This window comes from Lupinus angustifolius, chromosome LG13 (assembly GCF_001865875.1).
Source record: "Lupinus angustifolius cultivar Tanjil chromosome LG13, LupAngTanjil_v1.0, whole genome shotgun sequence".
NCBI lineage: Eukaryota > Viridiplantae > Streptophyta > Magnoliopsida > Fabales > Fabaceae > Lupinus > Lupinus angustifolius.
In genome coordinates, this window is record NC_032021.1 from 434,474 (window position 1) to 456,287 (window position 21,814).

Consider the following 21,814-nt stretch of genomic DNA (forward strand, 5'->3'; position numbering starts at 1 on the left):
AATTACTCGCATTATAGAAATAGTAAAACTCAAAACGTGTCTTAGGAGGGGGAAAACTTTTATTCTTTGATTTTTTTTTAAATATAAATAATTTGTTTATCACTTATTGATTTAAAAGTGATGTATGTTATTTTCTTAGAATGTATGACAATTTGTAGAAAAAATTATGTATCATTAATTTTTTACCAACTCCATGTAAATATGTAATTTTGATTTTAGTACACTACTATTTTAATAATATATTTATTTTTAGTCATGTGTCATTATAATTGGTCATTCTCCATTTTCAAGAAATGTTTTTTATTTATATTTCATTTTCAAATAACAAGTTTATTTTTTATGTTATCATATCTTTAAAACATGTTTATTTTTATTTTTAAAACTTTTTACTCTAAATATCAACAAATTAATTTGTCCAAATAATATGATTTTATATTTTAATCGTCAATGATTTCATAAGATGTTTTTCATATTTGATAGGTGTTTTTGCTTTTCCAACTTATCTTATATCAAATAATACATTGAATAAATATGATTGTTGAATTTGATCATTAGCTACCAGAAGATCTATGCAAAGTTATTACGAGCATCATACATTACTTTCCAACAAAATAAGGTTAAATCAAACCACTAAAAAACGAGTTTTCTACTATTTAATTCGAGTTGCACTAACTTTAAGGAACTGTACTTTTCATCATAAAATTATATATCATCATATTCGTTATCGAATTGTTTCAGTAATACTATTAAGAGAGCGAAAATAAATATGTCTGGGTGAGAAATAAAGAAAATTGTTTTAAAAATATGTAATGACCTAAATGACTAATATACTCATTGACTATTTTTTGCGTTGTTATGACTAGTGGAGACTAATTGAAAAATACAGTTATTCAATTTCACATATTTTGATGTTTCTGGTATCAACGAAAAGTTATTAAAAGATTATGCACGTAATTAAAAGAAATAATATTTTGATACAATTGGACTAAATGCTTGTATTCAATTTACAATGAAAACTGAATTAGAAAATGTAGAAAATGGGGGTGAAAAAATATGAGTAATAAATAATATAATTAAAGAAAAAAATTATAAATATTTAGTGAGTTTATAAAAATTATATATTCTATACTATATTCTATACTATATATAAAGTCAAAACTTGAAATAACTTCCCTCATTGTGTAATTTTTATTTCTTATATTGCCCTTAACATTATTTAATTTTTACAAAAAAACTATATAATCTTAAGCAACTACCATCAATACATTAATTAACCATTATCATAATCACACAAAAATATAATATAAAGTACAAAACAAATACATTTTAATTTACAAAAATAAAATATATAAAAATTGAATATGTAGTATCAAACAATATTCGCCGGTAGGCACGAAGTGCCTGTACACACTAGTATAAATAAAATGTAAAATTAAAACATAAACAAATGAACGGAAAGTATTAAATATATTATAAATGCCAATGCTTCATAAAATATAAAGTGATGTTTTTAAAATATGAAATAAAAATAATGAAATTTTTGTAAGGACAACTTTTGAGTAAAGTTCCCTAGAAATGGGATATGTATTTAAATACAAAACTAGATTAATCAAAGTGTACATAGTGGGAGAAATTTTTTGAATAAAAATACATATAATATATTACATTTAGAGATAAGTACATTTATGTTTGATCAGATTTTAATTAAAATTAAAATTTTAATGAATTTACGAGATTTAATTGATTGTCTCTACGTACATACATCTCCATACAAGTCTTTCTCGTACATAGTAATTAAGGTATGACTTTTTTTCAAAAGAACACACCATTCACCATTTATTTAGATTATTTTTATTTTGAAAAATAAATTATAATTACTTTTTTGAAGAGTCAATCATTTTTCATCTTTCTAGGAATCTAGCCATCAAATAAATGATTTATTTACTTAGTTATTTTTACAAAAAGAAAAAGATTTATTTACCGTCAGTGTATGAGTATTATACACAATTATTATATCATCTATTATTAATATTTAATTATTATTAATTCTTTAAAAAATGTAATCAAAATAAATGGTAAATAATGGTATACATGTATATAGATCTTTACTTTACCAATATACAAATTTTACATTCTTACATTGGTAGGGACAACTAACATAAACCCGAAATATCCAATAACATATGAGATACAATTTCTCACATTTCTCACATATATATATGGGAGAGTTTAAAATCTGTACACTAACAGTGTAAAGTTTTTTTACACTGTCAACATATCATCCATTATTATTTGAGAGTCAATGATAGTTAATAAATTAATAATGAATAATTAACTGATAGTGTAAAAACTGTTAGTGTGTAAATATTAAATACTACATCGGAACATTGGCACCATCAATAACAGATGCTGTTGGAAGTAATTTTGGGCTTGGAACAAAGTTGGGCTTTGACTGAACACAAAGAAAAGCCCCTCATCAGAATTAGGGTTTCATTGTTGCGTATTTAACACAAGCCGTTTCCTCTATCTCTTATCATTTTTTCTTCATCTCCTTCAATTCGTATACCTACTTTTCTCCATTTTCATTCTCCATTTTTTTATTACTACTTTTCTCTGCTTTAGCCTATGATGTTAAAATTGTCCGTACCATCTGAGATTAAGCTTTTTAACAATTGCTCTGATGCATACACTAATTCTTTATTCTGAGGCTACCTTTCTCTCTTTTCTTTTCCTTTTTTTGTTTGTGTAACTTGAAAGGCAACAATTTAGAGTCTCTGATTCACTTATTCCATAGTGATTTCAGTGCTGTACGTTGCCGATAACGATTTGGATCTGAGATTTTGTCATTATTCTACTTAGATTAATGCATTCAAATGTTCCTATATATTATCTAATAATATTATTATTATTGTTATTGATGTTGTTGAATCATTGTTTTTACGGCTATGATGAGGCATAGAGATAGTCATGCACCACTCTGATTTTCGTGCTGAGAATTTTCTCAAACCCATTTTCTGAGCCCTTGTTTATTTTTGAATTGATTTTATTTTTAAATTATTTTAAGTGATTTACGTAGTGCATGAAAAGTAATTGAAGCGAGGAACCAAATGATGCGGGTTTTAAACCCAACCATGATGCGGACCGTAATGTTGTTACAGCATTTGTGGATAAATTTCTGGTTTCTGATGGTTCTTCAAAATATTTATTCAATTCATTAATTTCAATAACTTCATAACACCTATTATTCAATTCATTAATCATTACTTTACTAAATTTCAATTTGGATAAAATGGTATTAATTTAGATATTTCGATATTAGGAATTTGTTACAGATACAGAAAATATAGAAGGAACAAAGAATAGGTATAAATTGTTAGGAGGATATCAATGAAAGTGGATAAAATTAGTTTTCTGTTTCCTTGAATTAAATATCGGATATAGTTGATGTGAAACTAAACCCTTTTTAATGAAATTTACAACTGACACATAAGGGATAATGTGAGAAGAGAGACAAGAGGATGTGTATTGAAGATGAAAATTACAAGGATGATGAGTAAAGTTGGAAGAATTGCTTTTGAGAAGTTTTTCAACAATGAATATGATTCTTTGCTTTCGAAGATAAAGTGTTGGTTAAAATTATACATTTTATTGTAGAATTTGAGAGTAAGATGTGAAGTAAAATATATGGCCAAAATGATAAATGGGTGCACAACATAAAATTAGATGTATTTCATTTTTGTGTTTGATGCTTTGGATGCTGAGTTGTTTACAACACTATGTAACCTCTGCTTTTTGATAAAGCATGACTATATTTACTCATATCGTGGGTTGTTATAGAACCATCAAATATTCTCCCTTGAGTAACCTCTAAGGGATCTACGATAATATTTCATTCTGAATTTCTAAGGATAATGAATAACATTGTTACAACAATATGATGATAAATTCAAATAGTAACTAATAAAATAAATAAAACTAAATATAAACTTAAATAGAATGAAACTAATTAGATCGTAGATAATATTATTATTTATTAATCTAAATACATCTGATATAGCTACCTTATTCATGATTTAATTGATTTGAGATTTGCTTTGCAATGGCTTGTTATTTTGGGAGGATAAAATCTTGATAAATGCAAATCTTTCTTAATTAACAAAGAATGAAATAAATATACATATATTATCATATTGTAACACATTAACAATGGCTCCCATCATGTGGTGCAACCAACACCATTGAAAAGGGCTTCAAATTTGTCCTGGTAACAATGTTAGTCATAGTGGGCCCTGAAAAGACTAGGAACTGTGTTGAACGATCCTTTCCAGGTTTGGTGTGCTTATCCATTTAAGGTACTTTGAATGGGGATTATGATATGTTGTTTACAAAAAGTTCTAAGTCTATTTCAAATCAATCACAATAAAGTAAAAATAGACAAAGTTATAAATGTCAAATTTTTTAACTGATATAACATATTATGATTAGTTTGTGACAGATCTGGAACATGCATGGAGATATCTAATCCTTATCCGTTTGAATGGACTAGTAACAATGTTGCACATAACACTGCCTTCACGCGAGGGTTTCAGTGAATTGGAAATTTTCAATGGAAACTACATCTCTTGAATTTTCCATTTGTGCATTGAGTTTTTTATTTATTTCTTAAAGTTAGGCTATTTGTTAACCATCTTCGTTAAAGACATGTAATGTGATACAAATGGAAATCCAAAAATCACAGACCTTGGTTCAAAATTATATATTATTCACTTTCTTTATAATTAGAACACTTTTCGTCTAGTCTTTGGTAGAGTGAAGTTTAACTTAATTAAAGTTTAGAAACTTTCTGATAGTTTAACAAATTTAAATTATGTTGTTTATCGGCAAAAAATGTAAAGCAATTCATGCTTTTTGTGGATTATATCCTTACAAAGTTTGAAAACTTTAATAAATATAGTTAGTAAAAAATGAGAACAATTAATGTGGATAATTAAAAAATAAATGTACATGTTTTTTAAAGGATCATGTGTTCATTGATTAAATTTTAATATTAGCCATCAATGTAAAATTTTGACTATAATTTTTTATTATAAGAATTTTGATATGAGAATCATTCTCATTAACTATTATCATGTATATATATATATGTATCTAATCGAATCATCTAATAAACATAATAATAAGTAAAATTATAATTTACCCAACTTATAATAGTTTATTTAATCAGGTCAATTTGTAGCAAGTTCAATACATTTGATTTATTAATGAAGTTTATCCACCAAATAATGATTTGAGTTTCAAAGAATTGTCCAATTGATTTAGTTAATTGTTAGCTATTTTTAAGCATATAGTGTTAATTTTAACGTGGGGATGAGTCTTATTCTTGGCCTTCATTTTCAAGATTTTGGGTTAGATTGTAGTGAGTTTAAGCACAACTATTTTCACACTCCTCTTCAGATACATCATTAGTTTATATTCCAAATATTTTATTATTTTGTTATATGATGTTATATTAATTATATAAGAGTCTTAAGAATATTAACTAAAGTCTTAAGAGTGTGAAGTTGAAATCATGATAATTAAAATGTTGACACCGCATAATCTTACAATCTTAAAAATCTCACGGATCATGATGCACTAATCTATCTCATCTCATGAAAGGATACACATTAAATAGAGTAATAATATGTTGAACATTAAGTGTAATTATTATGTCCAAGTATTTTCCAATACATACTTAAACTAAACTAATCGCAGTAACCGTGTTGGTTCAAGTAGTATATGTTTGATTCCTCTTAAGTAAAGTTACGGGTTGCAGTAACCGTGTTGGTTCAAGTAGTACATGCTTGATTCATCTTAAGTAAAGTTACGGGTTCGAGTCTTGTAGATAAAAAAGATACCCGCTGAAAGAGTTACCCCACATACTCATGGATGTTCTCGGCTCGAATATAATTGTCTCTAATGCGATGATACATATAGGAAACACAAAAATCCAATAATATTAAATGATGCTAAAAATTATTCAAAATGAGATAGATAGTAGGAAGGATTAAAACCAATAAATTGTTTTCAAGTTCATTGGAGAATGAAAGTCCTTTAACTCCAAAAGTTTAATTAGATAGCATTATGAATAAAGTTTGAAAAGTTTCATGATCAATTTTTTTTCGATATGGAACATCATTATCTCTATCAACAAATTTTATTTTATTTTGCCCCATCACAAAACTTTGTTATTATATCTATATAACAGAATTAATCCGATTAAAATAACATTAAATGATAGAGTATAAAATGTATGCACGGATAGTATAAAGATTTATACACAGTCAGTGTATCATCCACCATTCATTTGCAATATTTTTATTTAAAAGTCAATAATAACTAAAAATCAATGGTAAATAATATAATAACAGTATAAAAAACTTTTACACTATCGTTTCGTTGTATATATGTTTTTCCTAAATGAAAAAGCATAATGAGCCATGCAATTCTCACGCGCACCTTTCCCACGTGTTCACAACAATGCTTTCACACGCAACTAAACCATTCGTTTGCGTAACTTATTTAAAAAATAAATTATAAAATGGTGAAAAAAAAAAAAAAAGAATCTTACCCATATAAATAAAAAAATTTTGTAGGTTTATATCTTCAAAGTTACAAACCCAATGAAATAAATTGTTATCACAAAAAACCGTTTCCGAGATTTCAGATTTCACCGATTCAGATCATTGAGAGATAGAGAGAGAGAATTTTTGATGTGTTGAAGCACTATTTATGATTAATTAAGAATAACAATTATTACTATTATTCATAATATGCAAATCAGATCCTCTGTAATTTCAATTTCTATATCTTGTTCACTTTGAATTCTCGCATTTTCGTAGTACGCACTTTGTCCTATGCAATGGCTGAACGCAACGTAGTTTTGAAGAAAGAGGACCAAGAGGTACATGTCCTCAATTTATTCCTAGTTACGATTCTTATTATTTTGAATTTTACTTTATATAATTAATATGCAGGGAATTTGTTTTTATTGTTGTTGCTGTTGTTGTTGTTAGATTATGAGAGCGTTTTCAGCAATTTGGTACTTGTTCTGATAGGTTAGGCTAATTCAGTGTTTGTGAGTTAGGGTTTGATTCAGGATTGGGATAACTTTTTATGTATTTCTATTTTTTGGGATCATTAGCTCCCTATATTTACCTTACCATTTATAGGTTTTGCTAATGTTCAACTACTGATTTAGATTTTAGGGTTTTCGTAGAAGCCCTTTGTGGATTAATATTTGGCATTTGCATAGTGTTTTTGTTGCAAGAGTTAAGGTGATAATTGTTGGTATACTTAGGAATTACTTTCTAAATGACTTCAGTATTGAGAGAACATGTCCGAAGAGTCAGCCCAGTTGTTAGAGCTGCAGGGCATAAAGTTTGAGCACACGTGTTCAAACTCCGGCAGTTGCACAATTCCCTCCCTCCCCATGCTTTAAATTTTATTGCCTATAAAAAGTATTGAGGGAACATGGTGAGATAGCAGGGTATTCATAATCTGTCTTTGTTCTCTTCATACTTGCTATCCCTTTTTATTATATTACTGGTTAAATGGTTGAAATAGCAACCACATTTGGATCAGATTGTTGTCTGATAAATTTGTTCTTCCTAAATTGTTCTCTTCTTCTTGCCAGATGTGACAACTGAATGCTTTGAATTTTTGCACAAGTGGCTTTATGTATTTCCGACTACTTTAAATGCTCACATTTTGGTGAATGACAATGGGAAATAGTTACCTTGAATGCTTTTGAACTTTAGCCGCTTACCATATGGGCTCTATTTTATATTTTATCAAATACGTACTATTAATATGCCATCCTCTCCCAAGTAATGTAATAAATTATAGAAATTAGAAGTAACCAAATTTCTTTAATTTATGGTTGAAATTAAGGACCTAACTTGGTTTATATATAGATGTAAATAAAGATGTTTGAGGGGCATTTTTGTGAATTAATTATCTCTTCTAAAAGCAAGCTTAAGTGATGTATATTGTCCTCTATATCCGGTTATTTTAATGAACAGAGTAAATAATAAAGTTTATGCTTTTTTGTCATTTTTTATGATGTCAGAAACTTGTCTTTAGTTGAGATAAAAAGTGTAGCCTTCTATTTTGCATATACTTTCTATTCACACTGATTGTATTCAAGCCTTCAAGGTAGCTAGCTATACACGAAAAAGTCTGCTATGACAGGACTTTAGTTCAGGTTCAGTTAGAGGTTTCATTCTTCCATCTGTTTAAAGGAGAGCTTATTAATAGGAAAGTACGGATATTGACCCAAAAGCATTTCGAGAAAGAAATCCGTTTATAATTAGCTGACATCCAAAGGCCTAAAAACAAGGACCCAGATTTATAAAAGTGCCTGGTGTAAGAATTGTAGGTATAAATTCTGGAATCACAATTCAAATACACTTTCTTTTGGGGTCGAAAACCTTATACATGATTGGACAATGTCTGATGCAGATTTGGCGTATGACATGCCATAAATATCCACCTAAACCGAATATGGAAAAATAAGGATACTCATAACTCAATTTAAATGATGTGTTAGACGCATTCCCAAAAAAATAATGTTATACAGCAAGAATTGGGTAATGTCTGACATGGCTTTTTTGCTTGTGGTAAATCATTTGAGTTAGCCCTATATAGTACTACAGTTGAAGTGTAAAACTTTGAAATTGGAGGGACCTTAGCCTTGTACAAAGAATTAGCAACAGCTAAATTTTGATTCCTGGAGTTTCATCTTTTATAATGTATGCTTTGTTTATATTAGGTACCACCTGAATATGGAAGGAAGTTTGTCAAACATTCTATAATTCAAAACACTGATATGAGAATCGAATCAGGGACTTGTAATGTGTGCGCAGCTCCTTGTTCATCTTGCATGCATCATAACCAAGCTCTCACGGGGTCAAAGGTTGAAGAATCCTCTGATGAAAACCATCACCTAGGAGAGGCTAGTCAGTATTCTATGGATGATGGTGATGGACCTTCTTCTTCTACCAGCAGACCCAGTAAAATTGCAAATGGTAGCCATCAAACAAATGCAGACAGAATAACTATATCTTATAGTTCAGCTTCCATTAGTCACTTAGGGGCAGAAGGATCTGGAAGTGGGCCATCTGTTGACTTGCCTGAGATTCTCTCTTCTAATAATGCAGATATCCTGGAAAACTTGTCGGAATGTTGTATAGAAAATGTTGATTCATCATTAACTAAAGAGAGAGCACCTATTATTGTTTCTGGTGAAGAATCTCTTGCAGATAAAGATAGCCCTGTTATTGGTACTGCCAAGGTTTCTTTGGACATACTTCCAAAGACAGAAGATACTGACAATGTTGTTAGGAAGGCTGAAGATGAATATCATAAATGTTCAGTCCATGATGGACTGCACGAGAAGGCTGGGGAGCTGGTTAAGTCACAAAGTGAGCCTGAGCCTCATTCGGAAGATGAGTCTGATACGACAAATAGTGTTGAAGATGTGAGTATATTTTCTATAATTATGGTTGTTATTTTTCTCTCCGTCAAAATTAAACTTGATAGAGTTGAAAATGGGAGTGAGGAATGTATATACTCACTGATTCTAGATACTCTACCTCATTCATATGCCCTTTTCCTCAACTGCCATTTCTTTTGTGAACTTTTCTGATGTTGCTTACTGACCAGATTTTTTCCTTCTAATTTCATTTGACTGCAAAATAGGGAAAAGCATGTGACATATGTGGAGATGCTGGTATCGAAGATAAACTTGTCATATGTAGTAATTGCAGCGATGGCGCAGAGCACATGTATGTATAAGAACCTTTTGTTTAATTCCTTAATTGCTGCTATCTTATTGTTGCCTGGATCTTTAACTAAAATGAGTCTTTACATTCTTATTTCTTTGATTTAGCTACTGTATGCGCCAAAAGCTTGAGAAGGTTCCTGAAGGGAACTGGTTGTGTGAAGAATGCAAATACGCAGAGGAGACTGAAAATCAAAGGCTGGGTAAGAGTTAATTTGTAAACAGTATTAAAAAAGAGAGTATCATTCTGAGGATGAAATTTTGGACCCTTGTGTCTTTCTATCATTCCATAATTATGTCTTTCTGGTGCTGAATGTGCATTAAAAAATAAATAGAATTTGCATTATGCTGAGGTTAGTATAATGCTATAAGTATTCATGCAGCATGCGGTTTTGTGTCTGTGTGCTAAGATATTTGTTAGTTCATTTTTGTGGTTCAGATAATGAAGGAGAAAAACATCATAAAGATAGTTCAACTTCACAAATTTCTGGCAAAAGGTCTTCTGATAGAGTAGAAGTGGGTATAACTGCAAAAAGGCAAGCTCTTGAATCAAACATAGTATCACCAAAGGCATCAAGCCCCAAGAAAATGGTTTCACTGTCACGAGAATCTTCTTTCAAGAGCTTAGATAAGGGAAAGGTGGAACCTGGTCATCAAATCCCCATTCGTAACAATGCCAGTGGTGGTGACATAGAACTTGCTCGTTCTCTTTCTGCTGGTCCTCGGAATCAACCTACAAAAAGTATGGATTTATTTTACAATTGTTGTGCTTCCTTACAACTTTTTATTTTGGTTTTCTTTGTTCCTTTGATGCAGTTATGTATTCCTTTATGTTTCCAATCTTCAGGAGTATTATTTATTCCACGCATATTTTTTCTTCTTCTTACCGTAGGTACATTTTTGAAATCTAATTCATTCAACCTTACTTCCAAACCAAGAGTAAAACTTGTCAATGGAGTTGTTCCTCAAAAGCAGAAAGCGGGTGGTGAACATACTTCCAAGAATATGGAGGCACCTGCTTGGATTGTAAAAAAATCAACATCATCCATATCCTCAAATTTGCATCGTTCAACTTCTACAGAATCAAAAGTGAAAATGCTTTCTCCCAAGTCTGAAAGTTCTCAGGATTTGAAAGGATCGAGACTTGCAAAAAAATCAGGTGCATATGACAGGAAACTTCCGTCTAGGATTGGTCGGACTGTGGTTAGTTCAACTATGACTACTTCTGTTGGTCCCAACACTAAGGGTGAACAGAAGGTTACACCCTGTGGTGTAACTGCTAAACCTTCAGCAGTTAACAGCAATCAAGAGGTTAAGGTCAACCAAGATGTAAAATTAAGTTCATCATCAAAGTCTACGAGTAATATAAACCGTAAAAGTTTGGAAGCTCAAGTTATTTCAGGTGTGGTCTCAATTGGAAACATATCATTTGTGTTATATTATTTTTAGTTTTCTAACTTTTATTTTATGGGTCAATTAGTTGCTGTTGAGATTTAGTTTCAGTAGGTGCATCTTCCGATGTGGATTTTGTGATTGGAATTCACTGGAACTATGTTAGCTGTTAAAGATAATTTCTTATTTAGTTATTCTTGGAATTTGCAGAGAGAACATCAACCAGAGTCGATGAAACTCAACAGGATGGGATCTCTCATTCACAAGAGGCAACATGTAGTTCTAAAGAGGATATGCATAAAGGTAAAAGATTGAAAGCTGTAACCCAGGAGGAAGTTTGGCATAGAAGGCCTGAAATATACAAAAAGAAAGAAATGCCTGATCAAACTGATGTGTATCATACATCAGGTACAGACTGGAACTGTGAATTCACTTCTAGAGACCAAATGTTGGTTTCCAACACATTGAAGAACAGTAAATCTGCTGAAGAAACCAATGTGAAGCAGGAAATCCTTGAGAATTCCACATTTGAAACTTCCAAATGTTTGTCTGCCAACGGTTTGAGGCAACTTAACCTTTGTCCAACTGATTCCTGCTCTCAACTGGGAAAGCCAGATTCTTTTGGTTCTTCCTATGAAAAGCCTGTAGTGAGAGTCTTGCCTAATGAAGCTTGGGAAGTATCAAATGTTCTTTCGAAGATGTTTGCAATTCCAGAATATGAATATATCTGGCAGTATGTAACATCTTGTGATGACTACTTTGCACCTTTTCCTGTATTGCTGCTATTGCTGTATTGTTGTTAGTGTTTTGCTGTAAAGTGTTTTATACAAGATCTTTTTTGTTCATGCAGGGGTGTCTTTGAAGTGCATAGAAGTGGAAAGCCACCTGACTTGTATGCTGGAATTCAAGCACATTTGTCAATATGTGCTTCCCCTAAGGTTCTTGAGGTAGTGAACAAGTTTCTACCGAAAGTTACCCTCACTGAAGTTTCCCGCTTGAGCTCATGGCCTTCACAATTTCATCAAGGCGGTGCTAAAGAAAATAACATTGCTCTTTACTTCTTTGCCAAAGACATTGACAGGCAAGTATATAAATATTTTTGTTTTTTGACGGTAGACATCAGTGCAAACATACATATATATATATACATATAATTTATAACATTGTTCTGAATTCTGATACAGTTACGAGCATCATTACAAGGGTTTATTGGATCACATGATTAGAAATGATTTAGCACTTAAAGGAATCCTTGATGGTGTTGAATTTCTCATATTCCCGTCCAACCAGCTTCCTGAAAATTCACAGCGTAAGGAATCATCTAGACTCTTACTCAACAATCTCCCTTGGTAGGTAAATTGTGAATGAATGGTTAAAGGCTCGGAGTTGTGTTGAAGTTTATGCTTATGTTAGTGTTCAAGGATTTCAGAAATTTAGTTCATAACTAAAGCAATTTTGCGATGTCTTGGAGCAAGACAAAATTGACATTATATTCGTGCAAGGATTAGTTTGCATCTACTGTAGATCTAGAATGCACTTTATATTTTTTTTTAAGGGAAGGCCACTCTGGATGGCTTGCATGATTGTATGCTTTGTTGGTCATTGCCATTCAGTTTGAATCTATATATTGTTTTATAAGATGCTGGAATTCTGAGTAAGACTAGTTTGGATGAAATGCATGTGGTTCATGAAAATTGTAATGTTTATTGAATTTGTTCTTGGTCGAAAATGATGATTCATGTTGCATCTACCAGGCATAGTTTTTCACTAGTGTTATGCTTTTAGCGAACGGATTTTCTCCTTTTCTCACATCTAATCGTTGATGGGTGCGATAAGTTTGGTAGTTTGCTTGAGTAAATTCTTTTTAACTCATATCTATGTAAAGACATTTTTTAGTAAGCTAATTGTTTAAATCCTATGATTATCTGCAGGTTGGAATATGTTATATTTCTTATGGGGCGTATTTAAAGGGAGCAGGCGTAATCATTCAGATTCTGTAGAAAATATTTGTATTCCCAGTTTGAATGTGATGCCAATTGAGAAGGATTTTCCAGCTTCTGTTATGATTTTGTCCGAACCCTGCTGTTCGCCAAAGCGCATGGATGAAGAATCAATTGCTTGTGGTAAAGCATGCAGTGCACTTCGCCCGTCCACTTTCTTAGATGAAAGTCATATCATGGTAAGTAGGAATTTTGATACCGAAGGAATAGATGCTACAAGTAATATCAGTAAGAATAAATTATCAGAGAGAATAAACAATGATGAAGATCAAGGAAGGCCTAATAGGAAACGGCTAGAAGATGATCTCAACATTAACATGGAGGCAACATTTCAAGGAGACCTGACTGTAAAAGAAGTCAACTCTCAGCAACCTAATGATAAAAAAAATCAGCGTATAGATCTTTCAGATACGGTTATGCAGGCTCCTGTAGTTACTTGTCAGAGGATGCCTTGGAATGAGGTAAATGGCAAATTCGAAGGTGGTGAAAGTTCTAGCAAGAAGCTGAAAACAGATACAAGTGGAAGTTATGGATTTGGCAGTACTGGAAGCAGGGGCTCTTTTAATGACAGGTTTGCGTCACTTACAAATAATATTGGTCCCTGTTCTTCAGTTGAGGTCAAAGAATGCAAAGAAGTTTGTGATGAGAAAATCATTCATGAGGATTTTGGAACGACAGAAAGAGTCTTCTTTCCTATGAAAGAGTCTCATGAGTGCGACGAGGACCGCTTTCAAGTTGGGATTCCAAATTTAAATCTTGCTTTGGATGATGAATTGAAACCACCACATTCAGGTATGCTCCCTTTCTTTGTTGGGGCAGCAGTCAATAAAACTAGCCAGGAAAAACTTTCAGATGTAGTTGCAGATGAGCCGGTGGACAATGATAGTGTTGCTGCATCTCTTTCCCTGTCCCTAGCTTTCCCATCTCCACACAAGGAATACATCAAAACCTCTTTCAAAAGCTGAGCATTTGTCTGATGGGCATCACCCGAACTCTTCCTTCCTCCTTTTTGGGAGATTCACAGAAAATAAATCATGTGCTATTTCCAGTCATGTACATTGTTATCTGGCACCTCTGATAAAGCTATAGGGCTCATCATATCATACACGCAATCCTCGTCCCCATTCTCATTACAAAGGACCATGTTCCCCGCAAGAGTCAATAAGTTTTTTAAATATTTTTTCAGCTCTTTTGTTAAGGTACATGTTTTTTTTGTTTTGTTTTCAGAATGCATAGTTACGGCTGTTTTGTATATATAGAGAAGGTTTCAGCCTGCATGCTTTCAAAAATGTTACTAGGAACTTGTGGATGACTATTTTTATGACAGGGTTTCCTCTGTTCCTGGCTTCGTTTTCTGTTTATCCATTGTTATAATTCATGAACATTGGTGTGATATCCTTTTGCTTGATTGTTCTTCCTGAAAGGTAGAATTACTTTGTTGAGGAAAATATATGCATGAAACATGGTCCATGGATGACCAATAAACGTGACACTGCATTTTATGAACAAAGCTGGTAGAGATTATTAGTGTATGATTTCTAGGTTCTGCATCTTGCAACATCTCATTCAGCATTTCTCCCATCAATCGATAATATTTTGAAAATAACATTCTACTCACTTGGCAATGCATTTTGTATTAAAAATAATAATCTAATTGCAGTGAAGTAGAAAAATAAAAAGAGAAAAAACAAATTATTATTACCTTGAATCTAGACATGTCAATTTGTATCGAGTTTTGCTTATTTACTCTGCCTCATTTAGTTGAGTGCGAGGTGGCATTTATGCCTCATCTCATCGGGCCCTCATTCCAAACCGGGAGAAGTTCATGTTTAATCAGTTTAAATGATTAAACCATCTGATTCTAATAACTTTGTGAAAAAAACTATTTTTAAACTTCAAAATGTTATACTATCAAATTAATTATGAGAAACAAATTTGATGTTGATGTTTTATAAATTATGACTTTTAAACATACCATATAAGTTTCTTTATTTCAAATTTATAAATTTAATTTGAACATATTAAAGATGTTTATGTTTATTTATTTTATATTATATTTTAATTATTTAAACTTTATCTGAAAACCCATAGTTTCCATTGGAATGGGAAGAAAAGTTCAGAATTTGTGTGGGAGGTTGGGGGTAGTTACGGGTGAACGTGTATCACATCATATCTTATTGCTTATGATTGATGAGAAAAATATTAAATTAAAATTGTAATTAATATATATTTTTTTAATTAATCACAATAAATTGTATATTGAGTGACACACTAAACGGGACAGCAGATATGTTCCCGACTAACCGATATAACTACCTTTCTGAAGTTCAACTTCTCACTAAACCCAAAGTCGCACTAACTTTCAAATTCCTCAACCTTAAGAAGAAACATACATATACACAAACATAGTGTGAGAAGAGATGTTGGTAAATCTGTTACGAGGGTATGCGCATGACTTTGATTTGCTGAGGGGAAGAGCAATTCACGCTACATTCATCAAAGCCTCTTTTCCTGTAACTCTTTTTCTTCATAACCATTTACTTAACTTTTACCTCAAAATTAAAGACCTTCCTTCTGCTCTCAAACTGTTTGATGAAATGCCCCACAAGAATGTTGTCTCATGGTCCGCTCTCATGGCCGGTTTTATCCATAATGCATCACCTTCCCAATCACTTTCTTTATTCTCTCGTATGCATCATGAAGGACTCACTATACCGAACGAGTTCACGCTTGTCAGTGCCCTCCACGCTTCCTCGTTAACTCAAAATGACACTACTCATGTGCCTTATCAGATTTATTCCTTGATTGTGCGCTTAGGACTCGACTCTAATATCTTCTTACTCAATGCATTTTTGTCTGCCTTAGTCAAGCATGGTAAATTGGATGAAGCATTGCAAGTTTTTGAGACAAGTGTCGATAAGGATATCGTGTCGTGGAATACCATGATGGCGGGTTACTTGCAGTTTTCTTGCGAGGACGTTCCTGGATTTTGGTGTTGCATGAATAATAACGATATAAAACCTGATAACTTCACATTTGCTACCGCCCTCACCGGGTTGGCGGCTCTATCTCATTCGCATTTTCGAATGGGATTGCAAGTTCATGGATGCCTTGTCAAGACTGGTTATGGAGATGATATGTGTGTAGGGAATTCTCTAGTTGATATGTACCTAAAAAATAAAAAATTGGTGGAGGGTTTTAGAGCTTTTGATGAGATGCCTAACAAAGATGTGTGCTCTTGGTCCCAGATGGCTGCCGGATGTCTACAATGCGAGGAGCCAAGGAAGGCGCTTGATGTCATTGCACGAATGAGGAAAATTGGTGTAAAGCCGAATAAATTTACCTTGGCAACTGCCCTAAATGCTTGTGCGACTTTGGCTTCGCTAGAGGAAGGAAAACAAGTTCATGGCTTGAGGACTAAACTTGGAAGTGAAATTGATTTATGTGTTGATAATGCGCTCCTTGACATGTATGCAAAATGTGGATGCATGGATAGTGCATGGGGTGTCTTTAGATCAATGAGTTCCCGTACTGTCATCTCATGGACATCGATGATAATGGCATGTGCTCAGAATGGGCAATCCAGAGAAGCTCTTCAAATTTTCGATGAAATGAGGAAGACAAGTGTAGAGCCGAATTACATCACCTTCATTTGTGTTCTTTATGCATGTAGTCAAGGTGGGTTTGTAAATGAAGGATGGACATATTTTTCCTCTATGGCCAAGGACTATGGAATCTTCCCCGGAGAAGATCACTATGCTTGTATGGTGAATATCCTTGGTCGAGCTGGGCTTATTAAAGAAGCCGAGGAGTTAATCCTAAGAATGCCATTTAAGCCAGGTGTGCTAGTTTGGCAAACTTTGCTCAGTGCTTGTCAACTTCACGGTGATGTGGAAACAGGGAAACTTGCAGCACAACATGCCATACGACAGGACCAGAAAGATCCATCAACCTATTTATTATTGTCTAACATGTTTGCTGAATTGAGCAATTGGGATGGTGTGGTGATTCTGAGAGAACTAATGGAGACAAGGGATGTAAAGAAAGTACCCGGAACTAGTTGGATTGAAATCGAAAAGAATTAAACATCAGTTAAATGTGGGTGAGTGAGAAGCTATTCAGAGAATTCTCTCTCCCTTTCTGCATTGGACTGTGTGTATTTCATTGCCTGTGGCTCTGAAATATGTCAATACAGTTTCAGTCTATTAGAATATTAGATGCTTGATTATATCTTTCATTCTTTCAAAACAAATTAATCTCAAAGCTTATACAAAAGAAAAGAAAAGCATGTATCTTCAGTATGTGCATCTTCCAATATGACTTTTTTGCTTGGAACAAATGGGAACTATGTTATCTGCTATAGAGGATATCTTATTTAGCTATTCTTTGGATTTTTCTGAGAGAACATCAACGATGAAACTCAACAGGATGGAATCCCTTGATCGCAAGAGACAGTAAATAAGCTTGGTAAAACCGAAGATAGTTCTAGTGATTGTAAGATCAGATGTTACTTATCTTCAAAAGAACTAATTTTGTCATATATGTAAGGATTTTGACCATCCTACAGAATGTTACACATGGTAATGCCCAAGAGTTGGTGGTGAAGTATGAGCCATTGCTGCAGCTAATTATAAAGAGGAGATGCATAGAGCTATTAGACTGAAAGCTGTAGTCTAGGAAGCTTTTCTCAAAATGCCTGAAATATACAAGAAAGACGTACCTGATCAAACCGATCAGGCGATGAGTTTCCGACATCAGGCACAGACTGGTATCGTGAACTCACTTCGAAAGACCCAGTGTTGGTTTCCAGCACACTGAAGAGGAGTAAATATGCTGTGAAGAATCTGTTGTGAGGCAGGAAATCCTTGAGAATTTTACAATTGAAACTTTCAAATGTTTGCCTGCCAATGATTTAAGGTAAACTAGATTCTGGTGGTCATTTATAGAAGTGGAAAGACTTGCATACTGAAATTGAGGCACATTTATCAACTATTTCTTCCCCAAGGTTCTTGGCCTTCACAATTTCACCAAGGTGGTGCAAAAGAAGATAATGTTGTCCTTTACTTCTTTGCCCAAGACATTGAAAGACAAGTATATGTATTTTGTATAAAGGTGACATTTTTTTAATGGACACTTACAAGGGTCTATTGGATCGCTTGATTGTTTATCTCTCTATAATCTTTCTTGATTAGAAATGATTTAGCACTTAAAAATTAATATTTGATGGTGTTCAACTTCTCATATTCCCATCCAAACCAGCTAAAATTCACTGTGTAAGGAGTGATAATATTATGTTGCCAAACAATCCCCTAGTAATCAACTTGTTATGTTCCAATGCTCATCACCCTCGAAATCGAATGGATCCGATATGTTACACCTATTAAGGTAAATTGGATTTGGAAAGAAAGTTTTAGTGATAATTATAAAATAAGTTATGATTAACCATACTTTAATTTGACAGAAAAACTAAAAGCATTTTTTAATGATAAATATTGTAATTTAAAAAATCAAGTAGTTCTTGCAAAATACCATTTTCTAATAAAAATCAAGTACTTCTTAAAAAATTATAATTTTCATATGATAGATATTCTTCAAAGCGTTACATTGGTTGTAGATTACATATTATAATTTTCATATTTTATTTGAGTTTAGAACCAATTATGTATAACATCAAACATATATAAATAGATTTAAAAAAAATCATAATCTCCGAATAAAGTTTTTTAATTTATAAATATAGGAGACAATTATTTTACATTTTTTTGGAAATAGAGAGTATATGTTTTATCGGGTAAATATATTTGAAAATAAAAAAGTAAGCCAAAAAAAAAAGAATGGCTCTTAATAAAAGTAGTGATTATATTTTATTGCATTGAATTTATTATATTTTTCTCATTTATTCTTTATCTCCTTATAATCATTGCTTCCTTTCTAATACTTACAAAATTTCAAGAACCAGGGTACATGCTTGATTCTCTTAAGTAAGAGGTTCGAGTCTTGTGGATGGAAAAAATGTTCGCTGAGAAAATTAGTCACCTACCTATCCTGGCTCGGATATGATTGCCTCCAGTACGAAAATAACTGTCAGAAACCAGAAAAAGAAAAAATTGGAAGAAAATGTTAGATAAAGATAAAGATAAAGTTGAAAAACAACTATAAATACTGTCTTAATATGCAACTTCGTAATCTCCTCCAACGAGTTAGAAATAACACACTCTCTTTCTCATGGCTGCGACACTCTCCATTTCCATTTCAGGTAACTTTTCCGTTCTTTTGTTTACGATTGATCATTCATTTTTGTAAGATATTAAGATCAAAATCAAATGTTCATTAATTAAATTGTGAATGAATAGGTGGATCTCACGTTAATGCACCTAAGTTGTGGTTAACAAAGCGTAATGGTTTTGGCGTTGCGGTTTTCCCTAACAAATCAAACTTCACTCTTCACTCTACCAATCGTAGATGTTCTTCAATTTCTGCACAATACCGGTAATTACTTTTTTTACACATTTATTTCATCATATTCATTAGTGTTTATGTATGTATCATAGTTACCGAATTCTACCAGATCTATATGTAAGCGACTATTTAATGTATGTATATTTCTTCAGACAATCGATATCTTTATCTGCTCACTTTTTGTATTGTAATTAAAGCTGATAAAGATATACTGTGTTCATTTGGTTTGTGGTTGCGTTTATCAAAATAGCGGAAAATTGTGGGAAAAAAGTGGTTGCAATTGTAGTCACAATGTGGTTGTAGTGATTGTGGTTTAACATTTTATGTTGATTTTTCCTTTTTTATGTTAAGGAGTAGTTGTCAAGGCCAAAACTTACGACCGTCGGGCTCGTCACATGCCTTGATTCCTTATTTTCTGTTTCTCTGTATCTTGTATAAAATACAAACTATGCTATTTAAGTAAGCAAAACTATAACTATTTTCTTATTTAAGACTAATCAACTACCGCCTTCAGTTGAACTTCCCCAATCCCCTTTGGCTGATAATCAACTGCATTGCATCGACTAAAGTAGTCAATCCAGTATTTTTCGGGTGTTATAAGTTTCCTACTTAGATATTTTTGAAACTGAAGTTATTTCTTGTTATTGAGAATTGGGATGTCTAAAAACTAAGCTTCATATCTTTGCACTGTTATAAAATTGTTAAAGCAAATCGTGTTTTTGTGCTTCTTTTCTACTCTCCGTTGTTCTCGCTTATCTTGTGAATGCTAGGAGAGTAATGTTGAAGATTGCGCATATCAGCTTCCTTGTTATTTTCTTGCTTTGGGAGATTTTGTAAAGATTTATTGTCCGTTCAACACCTCTCTTTTGTAGTGATAATAGTGGAGGTGGAGGTGGGGATTTTCTTGCTGGCTTTCTTCTGGGAGGCGCTATTCTCGGAACTGCAGCTTATATATTTGCCCCTCAGGTGATTTCTTCTCTTTAATTTTTCATTTGTAAAGTCGAGTGTGACTGAACAGCGATGTATGTCAATAAACTTCATTTGGGCTATTATTCAAATATAAGAAAAAGGGAAGAGTGGTTAACCATATGATAAATTACTACATTTGAAAATGTTAAATGTTCGTGTGTCGTAGATATTTTACATTGGAGAAACATGATATTTGCTTACAAAATATGCTGTTATACTTTTTCCATGATTATTTCTATGTGTTTTCTTAGCAAGACTTTGTTCAGCTAAGGTTCTGATCATTCCATGATTATAAAGTCATCTAATGTTATAGTACACATAAGATTCACCTTTTTATCATTTATTATGTTGTATTGTTCTGTCTACTACTATTTACTCGTAAGATGTTATTGTTCCTATTTGCAGGCTCTAAATGTGCTTCTAAGTTATGATGTTGACTTCATCATTTTGTGTGATGCAGATCCGAAGATCTCTGCTAAATGAAGATGAGTACGGGTTTCGCAAGGCCAAAAGACCACTATATCATGACGGAGGGTTAGAGGTAACTTGGCTTCCCTTGGATTTACAGTTTAGATTCAACTATTCCATGCCACTGGTATATCTTGTGTTTGTTACTTTGTTGTAATGATTTTATGGTGTTCCTGAAAGCAGAGGACCAGACAAACATTGAACAAAAAGATAAGCCAACTGAATTCTGCAATTGATAACGTTTCTTCACGTTTGAGAGGTGGCAATAATGTGCCTGCTTCAAAGATAGAAAGTGATCCTGAAGTGGAAGCTACAATGTGATTTGTTTGACACTATATGAATGATGCTTTAAGTGGTGGAATGTAAGGAATTGAATTTCATATTCATGTTATCTTGACAGAGTTTTTTTTAATTGACATGTTGAAGGAGTAAAAGTCTTAGTGCTGGACTAATATAGTTAAAGCTGTCAAGTTCTGAACAGTCATACTAATGAAGTCCATTATATTTACTCATATGCTGCTTTTTTTGTTGATTCATATGGTTCCATCGTTGTATAATTATAGCATAGAAAAGAAGGAAGAGCAAATAATAAATGTTGATGGATGGTAGATAGGGTCACTTTCTGGTGAACATAATTACTGGCAAAGCCGAATTTAGGAGGGATCCACCTATTACTCCACATCAAAACTATCAATTCTAGGAA

General features: G+C 32.6%; 3 protein-coding genes across 4 annotated transcripts; all 3 read left to right on the forward strand.

The window, feature by feature from the left end:
* On the forward strand, positions 6,634 to 14,599 carry LOC109325547. The gene is given in 11 exon segments (XM_019557969.1): positions 6,634 to 6,943; positions 8,813 to 9,520; positions 9,742 to 9,827; positions 9,932 to 10,026; positions 10,263 to 10,565; positions 10,716 to 11,225; positions 11,426 to 11,948; positions 12,066 to 12,296; positions 12,400 to 12,524; positions 13,147 to 14,159; positions 14,161 to 14,599. Coding segments are annotated over 11 exon segments (3,780 nt in total). The 5' UTR covers positions 6,634 to 6,901; the 3' UTR covers positions 14,305 to 14,599.
* LOC109363482 (putative pentatricopeptide repeat-containing protein At3g15130) lies at positions 15,636 to 17,300 on the forward strand. The gene has a single exon (XM_019609746.1). It carries the CDS (start codon positions 15,636 to 15,638, stop codon positions 17,298 to 17,300), a length of 1,665 nt encoding a protein of 554 aa, XP_019465291.1.
* Positions 19,382 to 21,623, forward strand: LOC109325672. 2 transcript variants are annotated; one of them, XM_019558168.1, is made up of 5 exons: positions 19,382 to 19,471; positions 19,569 to 19,704; positions 20,541 to 20,640; positions 21,104 to 21,184; positions 21,295 to 21,623. In XM_019558168.1, exons 1-5 carry the CDS (start codon positions 19,441 to 19,443, stop codon positions 21,430 to 21,432), a joined length of 486 nt encoding a protein of 161 aa, XP_019413713.1. In that variant the 5' UTR covers positions 19,382 to 19,440; the 3' UTR covers positions 21,433 to 21,623. The 2 variants fall into 2 exon arrangements, with proteins under 2 accessions (XP_019413713.1, XP_019413714.1); XM_019558169.1 differs by having other exon boundaries at positions 19,384 to 19,471; positions 20,547 to 20,640.

Excerpts from the sequence above, each read along its gene's own strand:
- LOC109325672 (XM_019558168.1), top strand. The coding sequence starts at position 19,441 with ATGGCTGCGACACTCTCCATTTCCATTTCAG. Across the intron at positions 19,472-19,568 it reads ACTCTCCATTTCCATTTCAG|GTGGATCTCACGTTAATGCA; the intron begins GTAACTTTTCCG and ends GTGAATGAATAG. Across the intron at positions 20,641-21,103 it reads CTTATATATTTGCCCCTCAG|ATCCGAAGATCTCTGCTAAA; the intron begins GTGATTTCTTCT and ends TGTGTGATGCAG.
- LOC109363482 (XM_019609746.1), top strand. The coding sequence starts at position 15,636 with ATGTTGGTAAATCTGTTACGAGGGTATGCGCATGACTTTGATTTGCTG.